The sequence below is a fragment of the Malania oleifera genome, chromosome 4 (genome assembly GCF_029873635.1).
Source record: "Malania oleifera isolate guangnan ecotype guangnan chromosome 4, ASM2987363v1, whole genome shotgun sequence".
Taxonomy (NCBI): Eukaryota; Viridiplantae; Streptophyta; class Magnoliopsida; order Santalales; family Ximeniaceae; genus Malania; species Malania oleifera.
In genome coordinates, this window is record NC_080420.1 from 31,585,933 (window position 1) to 31,598,680 (window position 12,748).

Genomic DNA, 12,748 nt, shown 5'->3' on the forward strand with positions numbered 1-12,748 from the left:
ACTGCCTCTGAACTCACCCAACATTCACCTAACGAAGAAAATAACTTATTCTGTACCCTCCAAGCCTAATCACAATGTATAAAAAGATGTGATGTAGATTTTGAACAGTTCAACAAAGTACACAAAAATCCAAAGAGAGAGCCTTCAAAGGTCCCCTGATCTGCAACAAGTTATTGGTATTAATTCAATCAAGTGCAACCAACCAAATGAAAGCCTTGATTTTATGGATTTGGCCTTCCATATGGATTTATAAAGAGGAAAAAGAAGAATTAGATCTAGTTAGAAATTCACAAAAAGATTTGCAAGAATAAACCCCAAAAGAATCCAAAACCAAGACCAACAATCCTCCTACAAAGAAAACTCAAAAAGACAAGCAAAGAAGATAACTCTACCAACTCTCTATCTTTCAACAACCTTCAAAAGTGAAAATTCCAATAAGGTAAAGCACCACCTAGATCAACAACAAAGGATGACATGGAATCATCCCACCCTGAGCTCAAGCGAAAGAGGTGAGGAAAAGAGGTCAAGAAAACTACATTCCCCAACCAAGTATCTTTCCAAAAGCAAATATTAAAATCCCTACCCAATAGGAACTTGGTACAAAAATGAAACGGGGATAAATTTGGGAGAGAGCTTACCATGGACTCTCCAAAGAACATCTAATCCCAAATTTGTACCCCACCCATTCTCATCTACTCCATACTTACTTTTTACAAGGAAGAATTCTCTAGCGAGAACTGCCAAAGCCATTTAGCCAAGAGATTTTTGTTTTCAAACATCAAATTTCCAAGACCTAAACCACCTCCCATTTAGGCCTACACACCACTTCCCAGTTTACAAAATGATCCCTAAAGCCCCCTACCTCCAAACACAAGAAATTTCTTATTATTTTCTCAATTTTGCTAGCAACTCCCATAGGAATCCTAAACATATAGAAAAAGTATAATAGGATACTAGAAAGACAAGCCTACATGCACCGACAAAAAAGAAAGAGTAACCTTTCAACCATCTAAACGTCTACAAACCCTTTCCACAATAAGATTCCAAAAACAAACAGATCTAGGGTCCCCTACCCCAAGGAACCCCTAACTAGGCCAGCGGCCAAGCCAAAACCCTACACCCCCACCTTTGAAGACAACTAACTAACACTCTTAATAGGCACATTAATAGCCGCAATACCACTCTTCCTCATATTGATCTTAAGCCCAGAAAACCTCCTCAAAAATATGGAGAAGACCGAAAATGTTCAAAAAGGAAGGTTTATGGTCCTACAAAATGAAGATAGTATCATCAGCAAACTAAAGGTGTGAAACCACTGCCCCCTCCCTCCCCACCTCCTAACTTTTCACTAAAACTCTATCCATAGCCCTATCAACCAACCTACTCAAAATGTCAACCACCAAAACAAACAAAATAAGTAGAGAGGGTCACCTTGCCTTCGCCTTAAACCAAGGTTTGTGCTCACCATTCACTATCAAGTAGCACACATTATGCAAGCATCCTCTTATCCATCGACACCATCTCTCTCTCCAAACCCCTTTCTCACAAAAATCCTATCCAAGAAAATTCCACCTCACTCTAGCATATACAATAACAACAACAACATTCCTTAAGTCCCACTAGGTTAGGTCAGTTACATGAATCCTTTTTTCCGCCAATTCACCCAATCAAGAGCATTTTGCTCTACCAGAGTAATATCTCTATTAAATCCTTCCTCACTACCTAATTCCAAGTTATATAAGGTCTACTCCTACCCTTTTTCATGCCGGATACAATAACTAACTCACTCCCCCTCACAAGTGCGCTACTAGGCATGTGTTTCAAATGCCCAAATCATCTAAGCTACCCCTCCCTTATCTTGACTTCGACCGGTGTTATGCCTAGATTATTGCTTATATGCTCATTCCCTAAATTATCTTTTAACGTTATACCACTTATCCACCTTAACATTTGCATTTCAGCAAGTTTTACTTCTTTTACATGTTTCTTAGTTGCCCAACATTTTGAACCATAAAACATAGTTGGTCTTATAGCCATCTTATAGAACCTTTCTTTTAATTTTAAGGGTATTCCTACAATCACACAACATACCTAATGCACTCCTACATGTTACCCAACCTGCTTTAATACTATGTATTACATCCTCTTCAATTTCCCGCTCCACCTGCATAATAGATTCAAGATATTGAAATCAACATGTGTTACTAATTTCTTGATTATCAAATCTATAAGCTCACTCTATCGAATGCTTTCTCAAAATTTAACTTGAAAATGAGCCCCTTCTTCTTCCTTCTCTGAATATCCTCCACAACCTCATTGGCAACCAAAATAGCATCCACATTTTGTCCCCCCACAAACACACTCTAAGCCTTAGAGATAGTCCTATCAAGCACTCCACCCAAGTACTCAAGAAATGCACATTTTCCACCAACGTACGCAAGAAGCAACGCTTTATGGGGGGTGTGGGGGGCAATAGAAATAGGTCGAAGCATAGTTTGAAGATGAAAACGATGATGAAATAAAGGAGGCATAGGAGGGCTATGGGTTCATGGAGGACTTCAAGATGGTGGTAGTAGTGGTGGTGGCGCCACTAGCAATAGTTGGTATGACCCATGTTAGGGTGTGTGGAGTTTCTGAGTAAGAGCAGCACTTGAAGATTTTGTGGCCCTTTATTGCTCTAGCTTAACACTTGACTAACCACCACAAACAAAGAACGAAAAATTTAAAAGGTAAATCATGCAAAACAAGCTAGAATAATTCAAAACCATTTATCAATAAGCAGTAAATTTTAAATATATATAAATTTAATTAAATATTGATAATAAGTGTTCAACTAAATAAATTTTTTAAATTATAGATTATATTTGAATGGATCAAAAAAATTATTAATTATAAATAATTATAAAAGGAATAGTATTTAGCTATTTCAAAGTGAACTTTTAAAATTTTCAACCTATTCCTCCTCAACCATTCCCACCATTTAATTCCATCATTAAAATTAGTCTTACCAAAAACGTGAACATGAATGAGAATAAAAACGTCCATTTCATAGAATCATACTAGTGTGGAGACAAACAGTAGAATTGGAATGACCATTCCAATCTTATTAAATTCTATTCCATTTCCATTCTATTCTATCAGACCAAACATAGCATGAGAGCTAATAAGAGGTCTAACTTATCAGGTCAAGCCTCACCCCACCCACATGAGGTGCCTATCGAAGTAAAACAACCATGAGGCCTACAAACCAAAGCAAATAATACCTTGTCTAAGCCACAAAGAAATTTCCAAAATAAAAACTTAACACCAGCATCAGCCCACAATAAAGGGCTTGAACTCAATCAACGCAAATTCTCCCTCAAATTGGGAGTTATTGTGATGTAAGAAAAGAGGTTAGGCCTAAAATGAAAATCTCACGTTAATTGGGAATAGAGTTAGGGGCTCACCCTGTCCATACAAGGCCATAAGCCCCACGGGCTAAATTGAAAAACACCATTCCATGAGCAATGAGACAATTTTTTGACATCAACAAATTATACCAAACAAAAATACTTAATATAGCAAATGTCCCATTTGAGAAAAGTGTCCCATTTGAGAAAAGAACTCATAGATTATGAGGACAAACAGACGAAGTAATGGAACACGAAAGCATTTTAAAATAAATATATATAAACCACCTTTTCTTCACTTGAAACAAGTGGATGCTCAAATGCATCGTCATCTTCCTGCCAGTGTTTCTTAACAAACTGCTTCAAAAGGACAGCTGCTAGGTAAAAGTACGTTAAATCATCCAAAGCATGAACTAAACAACAAATGTTCACAAACAGTTGCGTAACAAGCAACTATAGCATTTGTTTCAATCAAAGCAACTTGGGAAGGGGCTATTACTAGAAACAATGAACCATGCATTAAATGGAAGGATTTTTGGCATATGCTGCATCAAAAACAAAAACCAAAAAAAAAAAAACAGGGAAAAAAGAAAGCAAAACAAATCCTACAACTAGTTAACTAGTGATCAAACTATTCTTTTACCAAAGGGAGGAACAAACGGAGAAAAATAAAGGGAGAGGAGGAAGCATGAACCAAGTTTAGTGACTAGTGAGAAAAGGATATCTGCCGCAGTCCCAATGGAAGCTCCTGGTGGGCAGCAACTTTGGATAGAGCACCTCCAAAACCTTTAGACCAACAAAATAACAAAATTATTCACTACTATGGCAATAGTTGGGACACCAGAAAAGTATATAATAAGTGCAAGCACAAAATAAATGACATTATATCTGCAAGCATCAACAGCCAATACCAGACAATGTTATGAGCACACAAGAAGATAAATAGCATACTGCACACTGCATAATATATCTAGTGTCATTATTGCCCTCAAGGTCTAGCTCTATCGGGAAGATTGGGGATGGGCTATGGGAGATTTATGACATAAATCTTACCAAAACCAAAAGTATTCCCTTCAGCATTTTCCAACCCTTTTTTTCTTACGAAAGCTATCATCCACTCTGACAATAACCACCACCAACACCCCCTTCTTTTCTCTATGTTCTCTACTTCTCCCTCTCTGCTCCTCGCTCCCCCTGCCAACCTTCTATTCTTTCTCTCCCTCATTATCTACCAGTCATACGTTAGAATGCACATTGCCCATGCCATCCAAAGAGGAAATGCTTAAAAAAAGCCTCATTTGCCAAGATTCCATCCCCTAACATCACATGGAACTACTTAATGGAGTAGAAGAGAGGAAATATTTTGCATGTTAAGTAGGGCATGATTTATGAAGGCTACAGAGATTAGAGATATCATCAAATGTTTTCCAGTGAAGTATTTGCAAATTAAGCTTGTAATAATTAGTGGGGTAGCAAATGCACTAAATGGGTGCAATCACAACAAAGGAAGATTAAAGCAAAAGCATGCCTGAAGCCTTGAACTGTGCATGGGAAATAATGTTAGGTTCTAGTTGGATTTGTGGCAAGTGTACAACTCCATAAGACCAGACTTTTATCTTTATGCAGTGACTGAAAATACATGGACAATGGTCACTGACATCTAGGTAAACTTGATATAAAATATCTTTTGATGTATTACTTCATTAAGAACTTTTTAGGATTAAGTTTTCAGCCCAATTTAAGAGATTTTGGTTATGCTGACTTTACTCAAAGTAGGCTCCTCTGTTCACTAGAAGATAGCAATGCTTTAAGTGCTTCACTAAAGATCTCGAATTCATTTTTTCTCCACTGCCTGAAGGCTCCATGGGCAAGGTGAAAGTACACTTCCAACTAAGGCTACTAGAAGTCCCTTCAAATTTACATGCATTGAATGAGCAACAATCAGCTACATAAAAAAAAGGGAGAATAAAGTATGCTCCACAAGCAAAAAAACACAGACAAGGTCACAAACCATGACTTCATTTGTTTTTAAGCCCTGAACCATGCATTATTCGCTAGCATTATAATTTTTATTTATCTCTACTACTGATTAAGGGAAGAGGGAGCAGATTTCTATTTATCTCTACCGTTGATTCAGGGAAGAGGGGGCAGTTCTCATCATGCATTTTTCCCCTTATTATTCTTCCTAAAATGCCATTCTCTTACATGTTTAAAATGAAAAATAAAATTATCAAATAATAGTTGGAAAATTTATATTTATTAAAAAAAACCACCACAACTTCCCAGTATCTCAACTCCCCTATTATCTCCCCACAACCAGGGCTGTGGATCACCCACTTAGTGTATGCCTACAGCTACTTATAAAAAGGCATAGCTAAGTTGCGACTCAAAAATTTTCTTTTTTAATTGCTCTATCGTGGCCATTGAGATAGAAATTTTCTAATCAAGTTACTCCACGAAATTAATTTTTTCAATAAAAGCCAATAGTCTTTTCAATTTGACCAAATCATCACATAATAGCACACGATGCTTATGAGGCAATTTTTATGACGCATCTTTTTTCATTTTGCTAAAGTGGTTTTTTTTTTAACAACCACTTGTCTTTGCTTTTATAATACTTTATCCAATTAATACATTCTTTCTCCTCCCAGTCTCTCCTCTACGCTCCCCACCCCCTTCTTTTATCTATGTTCTCTACTTCTCCCTATCCGCTCCTTGCTCTCTCTGCCAAGCCCCCATTCTCTCCCTCACTCATTCTCTCCCTATCATAAGTGAGGGAGAAAGCACATTGCTCTTGCCATCCAAAGAGGAAATTGTTGGCCTTACAAGGCTTAAAACCTTGTTATCTTGTTTTGATACTAATAAACAAGAGAAATTTAATGTATTTGTGTGAGTAATGATATTTCAGGGCTCATATATGAGAAAGCAAAGGTCAAAGTGTTCAAGAGGATCAAATGAAGCTTAAAAGAGTCCAAGCATGGATTTAAAGATGATATATTAAACTTTGAAGAATATGAAGACATGAATGTGTTGTTGAAAGCCAATGAATATTAAAAGATCCAAAGAAAGGCAAAGTGATAAAGCTCAAAGAATATGAAAGCTTGAAGAAAAGATGGAAGCTTGAAGAAACAAAACATGAACACTTAAGAATGAGAAAAGTTTTAGAAGTTTTCATGTAAGTACTTTTAATGTTTAAAATATTGTTTGAAATATTTTGAAGCTCTTAGGTTAACTTAGACCTAAATACTTTTTAAAATACCTGGAAAATATTTTTATAAGGTCAAAAATTATTTTAAAAGGATTAGAATCATTTTTGGAATAAAAAGCATCAAAAAAGGTATTTCCATTTGCTGTCAGTTTTTATACAGCTGTATTCAGGTGTATTTTTCACTATCAAAACTTCATTATTTTAAAAAGTGATGAACATGAAAGTTTTAGGGTTTTCTCTTAACTTTCTTTTGACACCAAGAACACCTAATTTGGAGTTATACATAAAAAATTATGGCTAAAACACTGAAGTGGGGTCACTGCTGTCAGTCAGCTGAACACTGTTCACGGGAGGGACTTCAGATAACTGAACAAGTGACTTCAATCGACTGAAGAATAAGTTCAGCTAACTGAAGTATTTCCAGAACAGGCAGAAAGTTGCAGCAGTGAGTTCAGTCGACTGAACTTGTGACTTCAGTCGACTGAACTTGTGACATCAGTTATCTGAACTCTAACTTCAGTTGACTAACCCTGTATCCAGTTCAATTTTTTAAGGGTTTAAGGAACTTCAATCGACTGACCTCAACACTTCAGTCAACTGAACACTGTTCAACAGGAAAAATTTTTTAAATTCTAATGTTTTAAAATATAGCCGTTTGAGCTCCAAACTTTCTAAAATTTTGGGAAACACTTTAAGGAAACTTTTGCAACATGGAAACAAGTTTGAAAGCTTATAAATACATGTTTCTGCAAATCAAAATACATCCAAGAATTGAAAAATCTGCTTGTAAAGCTGAAAGTACTCTTGTTCTTCCAAAAGCTCTCTTGCTCACTCATTGCAAATCTATTTTGCTGAGAAATTCTGAAGTGCCAATTCTTCCTCCTTTGAATTTCTATTTCTAATCCTTATCTAAGAAGGATATTGGTGAATTCTACACTTGAACTTCATTGTATTTCATATTGGTATTTTACATTCAAAGTACATAGTGCTGAAATTGTACTAACTTGCTCTTTGAGAGAGTATACTTGTATGCAGATTATATCTTGTTTCTTGTAGTTCTTTGACGATTCCAAGGGTTGTTTGGATCGTTGGCTAAGCAAAGAAATATTGCTTAGAGAGGCGGGCTCTAGCCTATGTAAGGAGTGACCGAACAAGGAGATATCGTTTGGAGAAGGCGGGCTTTAGCCTTAACCAAGAAGTGTTGTAATCGGCGTTGTTCCACCCGTCAACGGAACTGAACTAGTGAATCCTTTGGTGGTTTGTCAAAGGCGAGGACGTAGGCTAGGTATACGCCGAACCTCGTAAAAATCTCCATCTCATTCTCTCTTTCCCTTACTCTTTATTTTCAGCATATTTAAATTGTGTGGATGGTTTAAATTTGAAAATCATATAAACTACATATATTTGGAAATCAAACGAACTTAAGGTTTAATTTTGATTTGGGTTGCGAAAACAGAAAGGGAGTACGTTGGTTACACCATATCTTGCGGAAACCTTACAGGAGTACGTTACTTGGTTAACATCTCAAAAATAAATTTACCAAGAGTTTATTTGAGTTGGAAAGAGTGATTTGATTCTTCTATACAGGGCTTTACATCAGCAAGCATAAATTCTCATTCACTACAAGGCTTGGTTCAAATTTGGTAAATATAAACAAACAACCGTTTTGAGTTGTTATATTACCAAAGTGTTGAATACTTTATATCTTGGTTTGGTTGTTTGTTGTTTAACTTGTACTTGGCAAATAAATTGATTGTTTGGCTTGAAGATATTGTTTAATTGATTGGTTTTTCAATTGTGTTATTGATTGGATAAAGGAACTAAGTTCTCGATTGATTAAAGAATTAAACAAACAAGTCAAGAATTGGTTAAAAGAAATAAAGGAAGTTTAAGGTATCTCAAAAGGAATTAAAAGAAATTTTTAAAAGCCAATTCACCCCCCCTCTTGGGAAGCTATTCCTAATTTCAGAAATGCTTAAAAAAATACATCAATTGCCAAGATTCCATCATATACTATCAAACAAAAGTAAACTTTTGCAGAAGTAGGGGCAGCAATTTAAATACCACCATGTTATGTGGGGGCATGATTTATGAAGGCTAGGAAGAATAGAGAAACCACCAAATGGTGTCTAGTGAAGTATTTGCAAATTAAGCTTAAAATGGTTAGAGTGGGGTAGCAAAGAGAGAATAGAGATACCACCAAATGGTGTCCAACAAAGATACCACCTTGAACTGTGCATGGGAAACTATGCTAGGTTTTGAGAGTATTTATGGCAGTGTACGACTCCATATGATCAGAATTTATCTTTATGCAGTGAGGAAAAATATATGGACAATGATCACAAACGACTAGGTATGCTTGACATAAAATATCATTTGATGCACTACTACATTAAGAATCTTTTTAGGATTAAGTTTTCAACTCAGTTTAAAAGATTTCGGTAAGTCTACCTTTACTCAAAGTAGGCTCCTTTGTTCACAAGAAAATAGCAACGCTTTAAGTGCTTCACCAAAGAAAGCTAATTGTTTCACGAATTTCTCATTCAGCTTTATTTTTTCACCACTGCCTTGAGGCTCAGTGGGCATGGTGAAAGCACGCTTCCAACTAAGGCTACTAAAAGTCCCTTCAAAGTTACTTGCATTGAATGAGCAACAAACGGCTACATACAAAAGGGAGAATGAAGCATGCTCCTCAGGCAAAGAAAAAAGAAAAAAACAGAGACAAAGTCATGAGCCATGCTTTTTTAGCTGGCCTTTTAGGTCTTCAACCACACATTTTTAGCTAGCATTATAATTTTTATTTATCTCTACTATGATTAAGGGAAGAGGGGCCAGTTTTCAACCTGCATTTTTCCCCTTATTCTTCTTAAAATACCTTTCTCCCAAAGGTTTCAAATGAAAAATAAAATTATAAAATAATGGTAGTTGGAAAATTTTGTATTTATTATTTTCAGAGGAAAAAAACACCATAATTTTCGACTATCTCAACTCCTCTATTATCTCCCCAAAAACCAGGGTTGTGGATCACTCACTTATTGTATGCCCACAGCTAGTTATTAAAAAGCACAAGCAAAGTAGCAATTCAAGAAAATTGGAATCTGACCGAGTTTGTTATGTTAGGAATTTTTTCTAACCAAGTTATTCTACCAGATTAATTTTTCTAAGGAAGGCCAATAGCCCATTTCACTTTGATCAAATAATCACGTTACACAACACAATGCATATGAGGCAATTTTTAAGATGTGTCTTCTTTATTTTGGTAAAGTGGTAATTTTTTTAATAATCAGTTATTTTCTGTGTTCAAATAATACCCTCTCTCTCCTTCTATTCTCTCCTCTGCACTAAGCATACACCACAACACCCCATTTTCCAGAGAATACCTGCGAAACTCCATCTAACATGTATCCACCGATGACAAGGAATCATTACCGTGCAATGGAGGAGCTTTCAGTGCGCGACCACAACCTTTCGTCATTTTAGACATTACCCATTTCCCAGAAACTGAATACCATTATATTAGCACAAACTGAGTCAAATTTTTTAACTAATAGAACAAATCATGGAGAAACATTTAAATTTAAGAAATTCAGTGGCCAACTGAGCGGTTCACTCCAAACAATTTTGCATCAGGGGAGAACTTTGAATCTAAAATTATAAACAGCAGAGGGATCGGCGATTTCACAGTGATCAGACGACAGAAACAAAATTCGAGCGTGCGAGAGAGAGACCTGACTGACGAGAGGCCTGCTGGAGCGAGGCTTCAGCAAAGGATCGAACCTCTCGATTGGTATCCAGAGTAGCATTCAAACAGTTGAGCAACCACTGCTGATCTTGATCAATGTTCGCCATCAGAGAGAAGCCGAGACCTGAAATGCTTTTCCCAGGTAAAGAAAATATTTTCTCGGAGTTTCTCCCGTGTGTTTCCCGCGCTGCAGCATCCCATGCTGCTCGGGAATATATAGAGGAAGACAGTGGCAGAAATGAAATTTTCAGCTTCGTGTTTTCCGGTTCTAGGGCTCCGGCGCTCCGCGAATCAAAGGATGGACCAATTAAGCAATTACAAAAATAAAATTGTTATTCATACACGATGACGTGGCATTCCACATGCTATGAAAAATAATTATTTTAAAAATTTTAATAATTCAGCAAAGAACATGCTGTTTTATAAAAACAAAATAATAGCACAAAATTTTTTATTATTATTTTTAAAAAATTATAATAAATTTAATTACTTTTTATTTTATCATATTTATATAAAATAAATTAAAAAAATAAATATTTTAATACTATTTGCATGTATAAATAGTTTATTTTTTTATTTTTTACACTTATAAAAGTATCACCGTACTTTCTAATTTTTTGAATTTATACAAAGAAATTAGAAGACCTTTATTCATTATTTTGTAGAGTTCTAACTCTTAATTGCGCATGAGAATATGAAATTCAAATTTTAGGTTTTAATTTGTATGAATTATGCATATAATTTTTTAAAAAATTCAAATTAAACCTCTAAAAATGTTTTTTTTTTAAATATTACTTTTATATAAATTTTGAAAGTGTGGAAAATAAGTTTTTTTATAATTATTTTGAAATCTAAAAATAAAAAACAAAAAATATTTTTTTGCACATTTAAACGGACTCTTTGCATTTTACCACTTTAATATGAATTTTGAAAAATTAAAAAATAAGCTAATACTTTATAATTCTTTAGAAATCTAAAATTTTAAAAATCAAAAATATTTTCCACAACTAAACATATTCACATCAGTAACACTTGCAAAGTTCACGAAGTTACAACTCGTCAATTGTAATATGTTATATTAATGTTTGGATATGCATTCTAATAATTTGAGTATTACATCTTTTTAATGGATCCAAATATTAATATGACATCTGTTGACTTGATTGGTCACACCCAGTTTTGATTATGACAAATACTCTTGGTAATGGTTGTACTGAGAATTGCATGCAGGATCACCTTATGTGCGCTTCGGGACTAAAAGACCTATTATGATGGCGTGCGGTGTTCGTGCCGATGAATGAAGAATCTTGTGCTACATTTGTATTTATTTTTCAGTTTCTTCATTCTGAGATGTAATTTTATTATGGACTGTGCACTCATATGGCTTGTAATAATTTGCATCATGCATGATAGGTAGGTATGCTCAAACTGACCTTAGATTGACCATAGGACCTCCAAATAACATGAAAAACTTTTGTCATAAAATGCCTAACTTATACAAAGGTTTTTAAATGGTTTTAAAGTTAAAAGAAGGCAAAAACTAAAATTTTCAAAGGGGTCGGTCAACCGGCTAGTCGACCAAATGTTAGAAATGAACAATTTTCTTACCCAATTGGACGTCATATCAAATCATGTTCAAAATGAAAATTGTGGCATTTTACCATAGCTTGAGTTTGATATCAAGAAAGTCCAAATTGGAGTTACATAGAAAAAGTTATGGCCAAAACACTGAAACATGTCCGTAAGAGAAAAACTCCCTTCATGTTTCTTCCGTCTCATTGATGGACATGTTTCTCAGTCCAAAAGTCATTATCTTAAAATGTGTTCAACATGAAAGTTGTGGAATTTTCTCTTACCTTTCTATTGGTATTAAGAAAATCCAATTTGGAGTTGTATAGCAAAAGTTATGGCCAAAACACTGAATAGTGTCTGTGCAGAAAACAAGGGGGCCGGTCGACCGAGCCCTTTCAGTTCATTTGACCCCGGTCGACCGAACCACGTGGGAGTCAACTTTTTGACCTCCCGGTCGACCGAGCCTTCACCACGGTCGACCGAAACTCGCCCTGGTCGACCGAAACATGTAGTTCAAGAAGCCCTGGTCGACCGAAACCTCCCTGGGTCAAATTTTGACCACTTGGTCGACCGAAACTTATAGTTCAAAATGCCCTGGTCGACCGAAACCCTCCTGAGTCAACATTTGACCATTCGGTCGACCGAGAGCTTTTATACTACAACTACCTGGTCGACCGGAAGATCCTCGGGTGAATTTTCAGCGGTCTGGTCGACCGAACCAGGTAGTTCAAAATGCCCTGGTCGACCGAAACTCGGAAAATTGGCAAATCGCCCTCTCCGGTCGACCGAGCCTTTCAGTTCAAAAGTCCCCTGGTCGACCGAGCCAATTGAGTCCTG

At 35.9% G+C, this 12,748-nt stretch overlaps 1 protein-coding gene across 1 annotated transcript in view; it reads right to left on the bottom strand.

The window, feature by feature from the left end:
• Positions 1–10,614, bottom strand: part of LOC131154215 (uncharacterized) — a 92,054-nt gene extending 81,440 nt beyond the window's left edge. Inside the window, exons 1-3 of the mRNA XM_058106835.1 lie at positions 10,326–10,614; positions 4,114–4,175; positions 3,678–3,770 (exon numbers count right to left, since the gene is read on the bottom strand). Of these exons, the coding sequence (XP_057962818.1) occupies positions 3,678–3,770; positions 4,114–4,175; positions 10,326–10,446 (276 nt within the window). The 5' untranslated portion in view covers positions 10,447–10,614. The remainder of the gene's footprint in view (positions 1–3,677; positions 3,771–4,113; positions 4,176–10,325) is intronic.
• Positions 10,615–12,748: the final 2,134 nt, after the last annotated feature.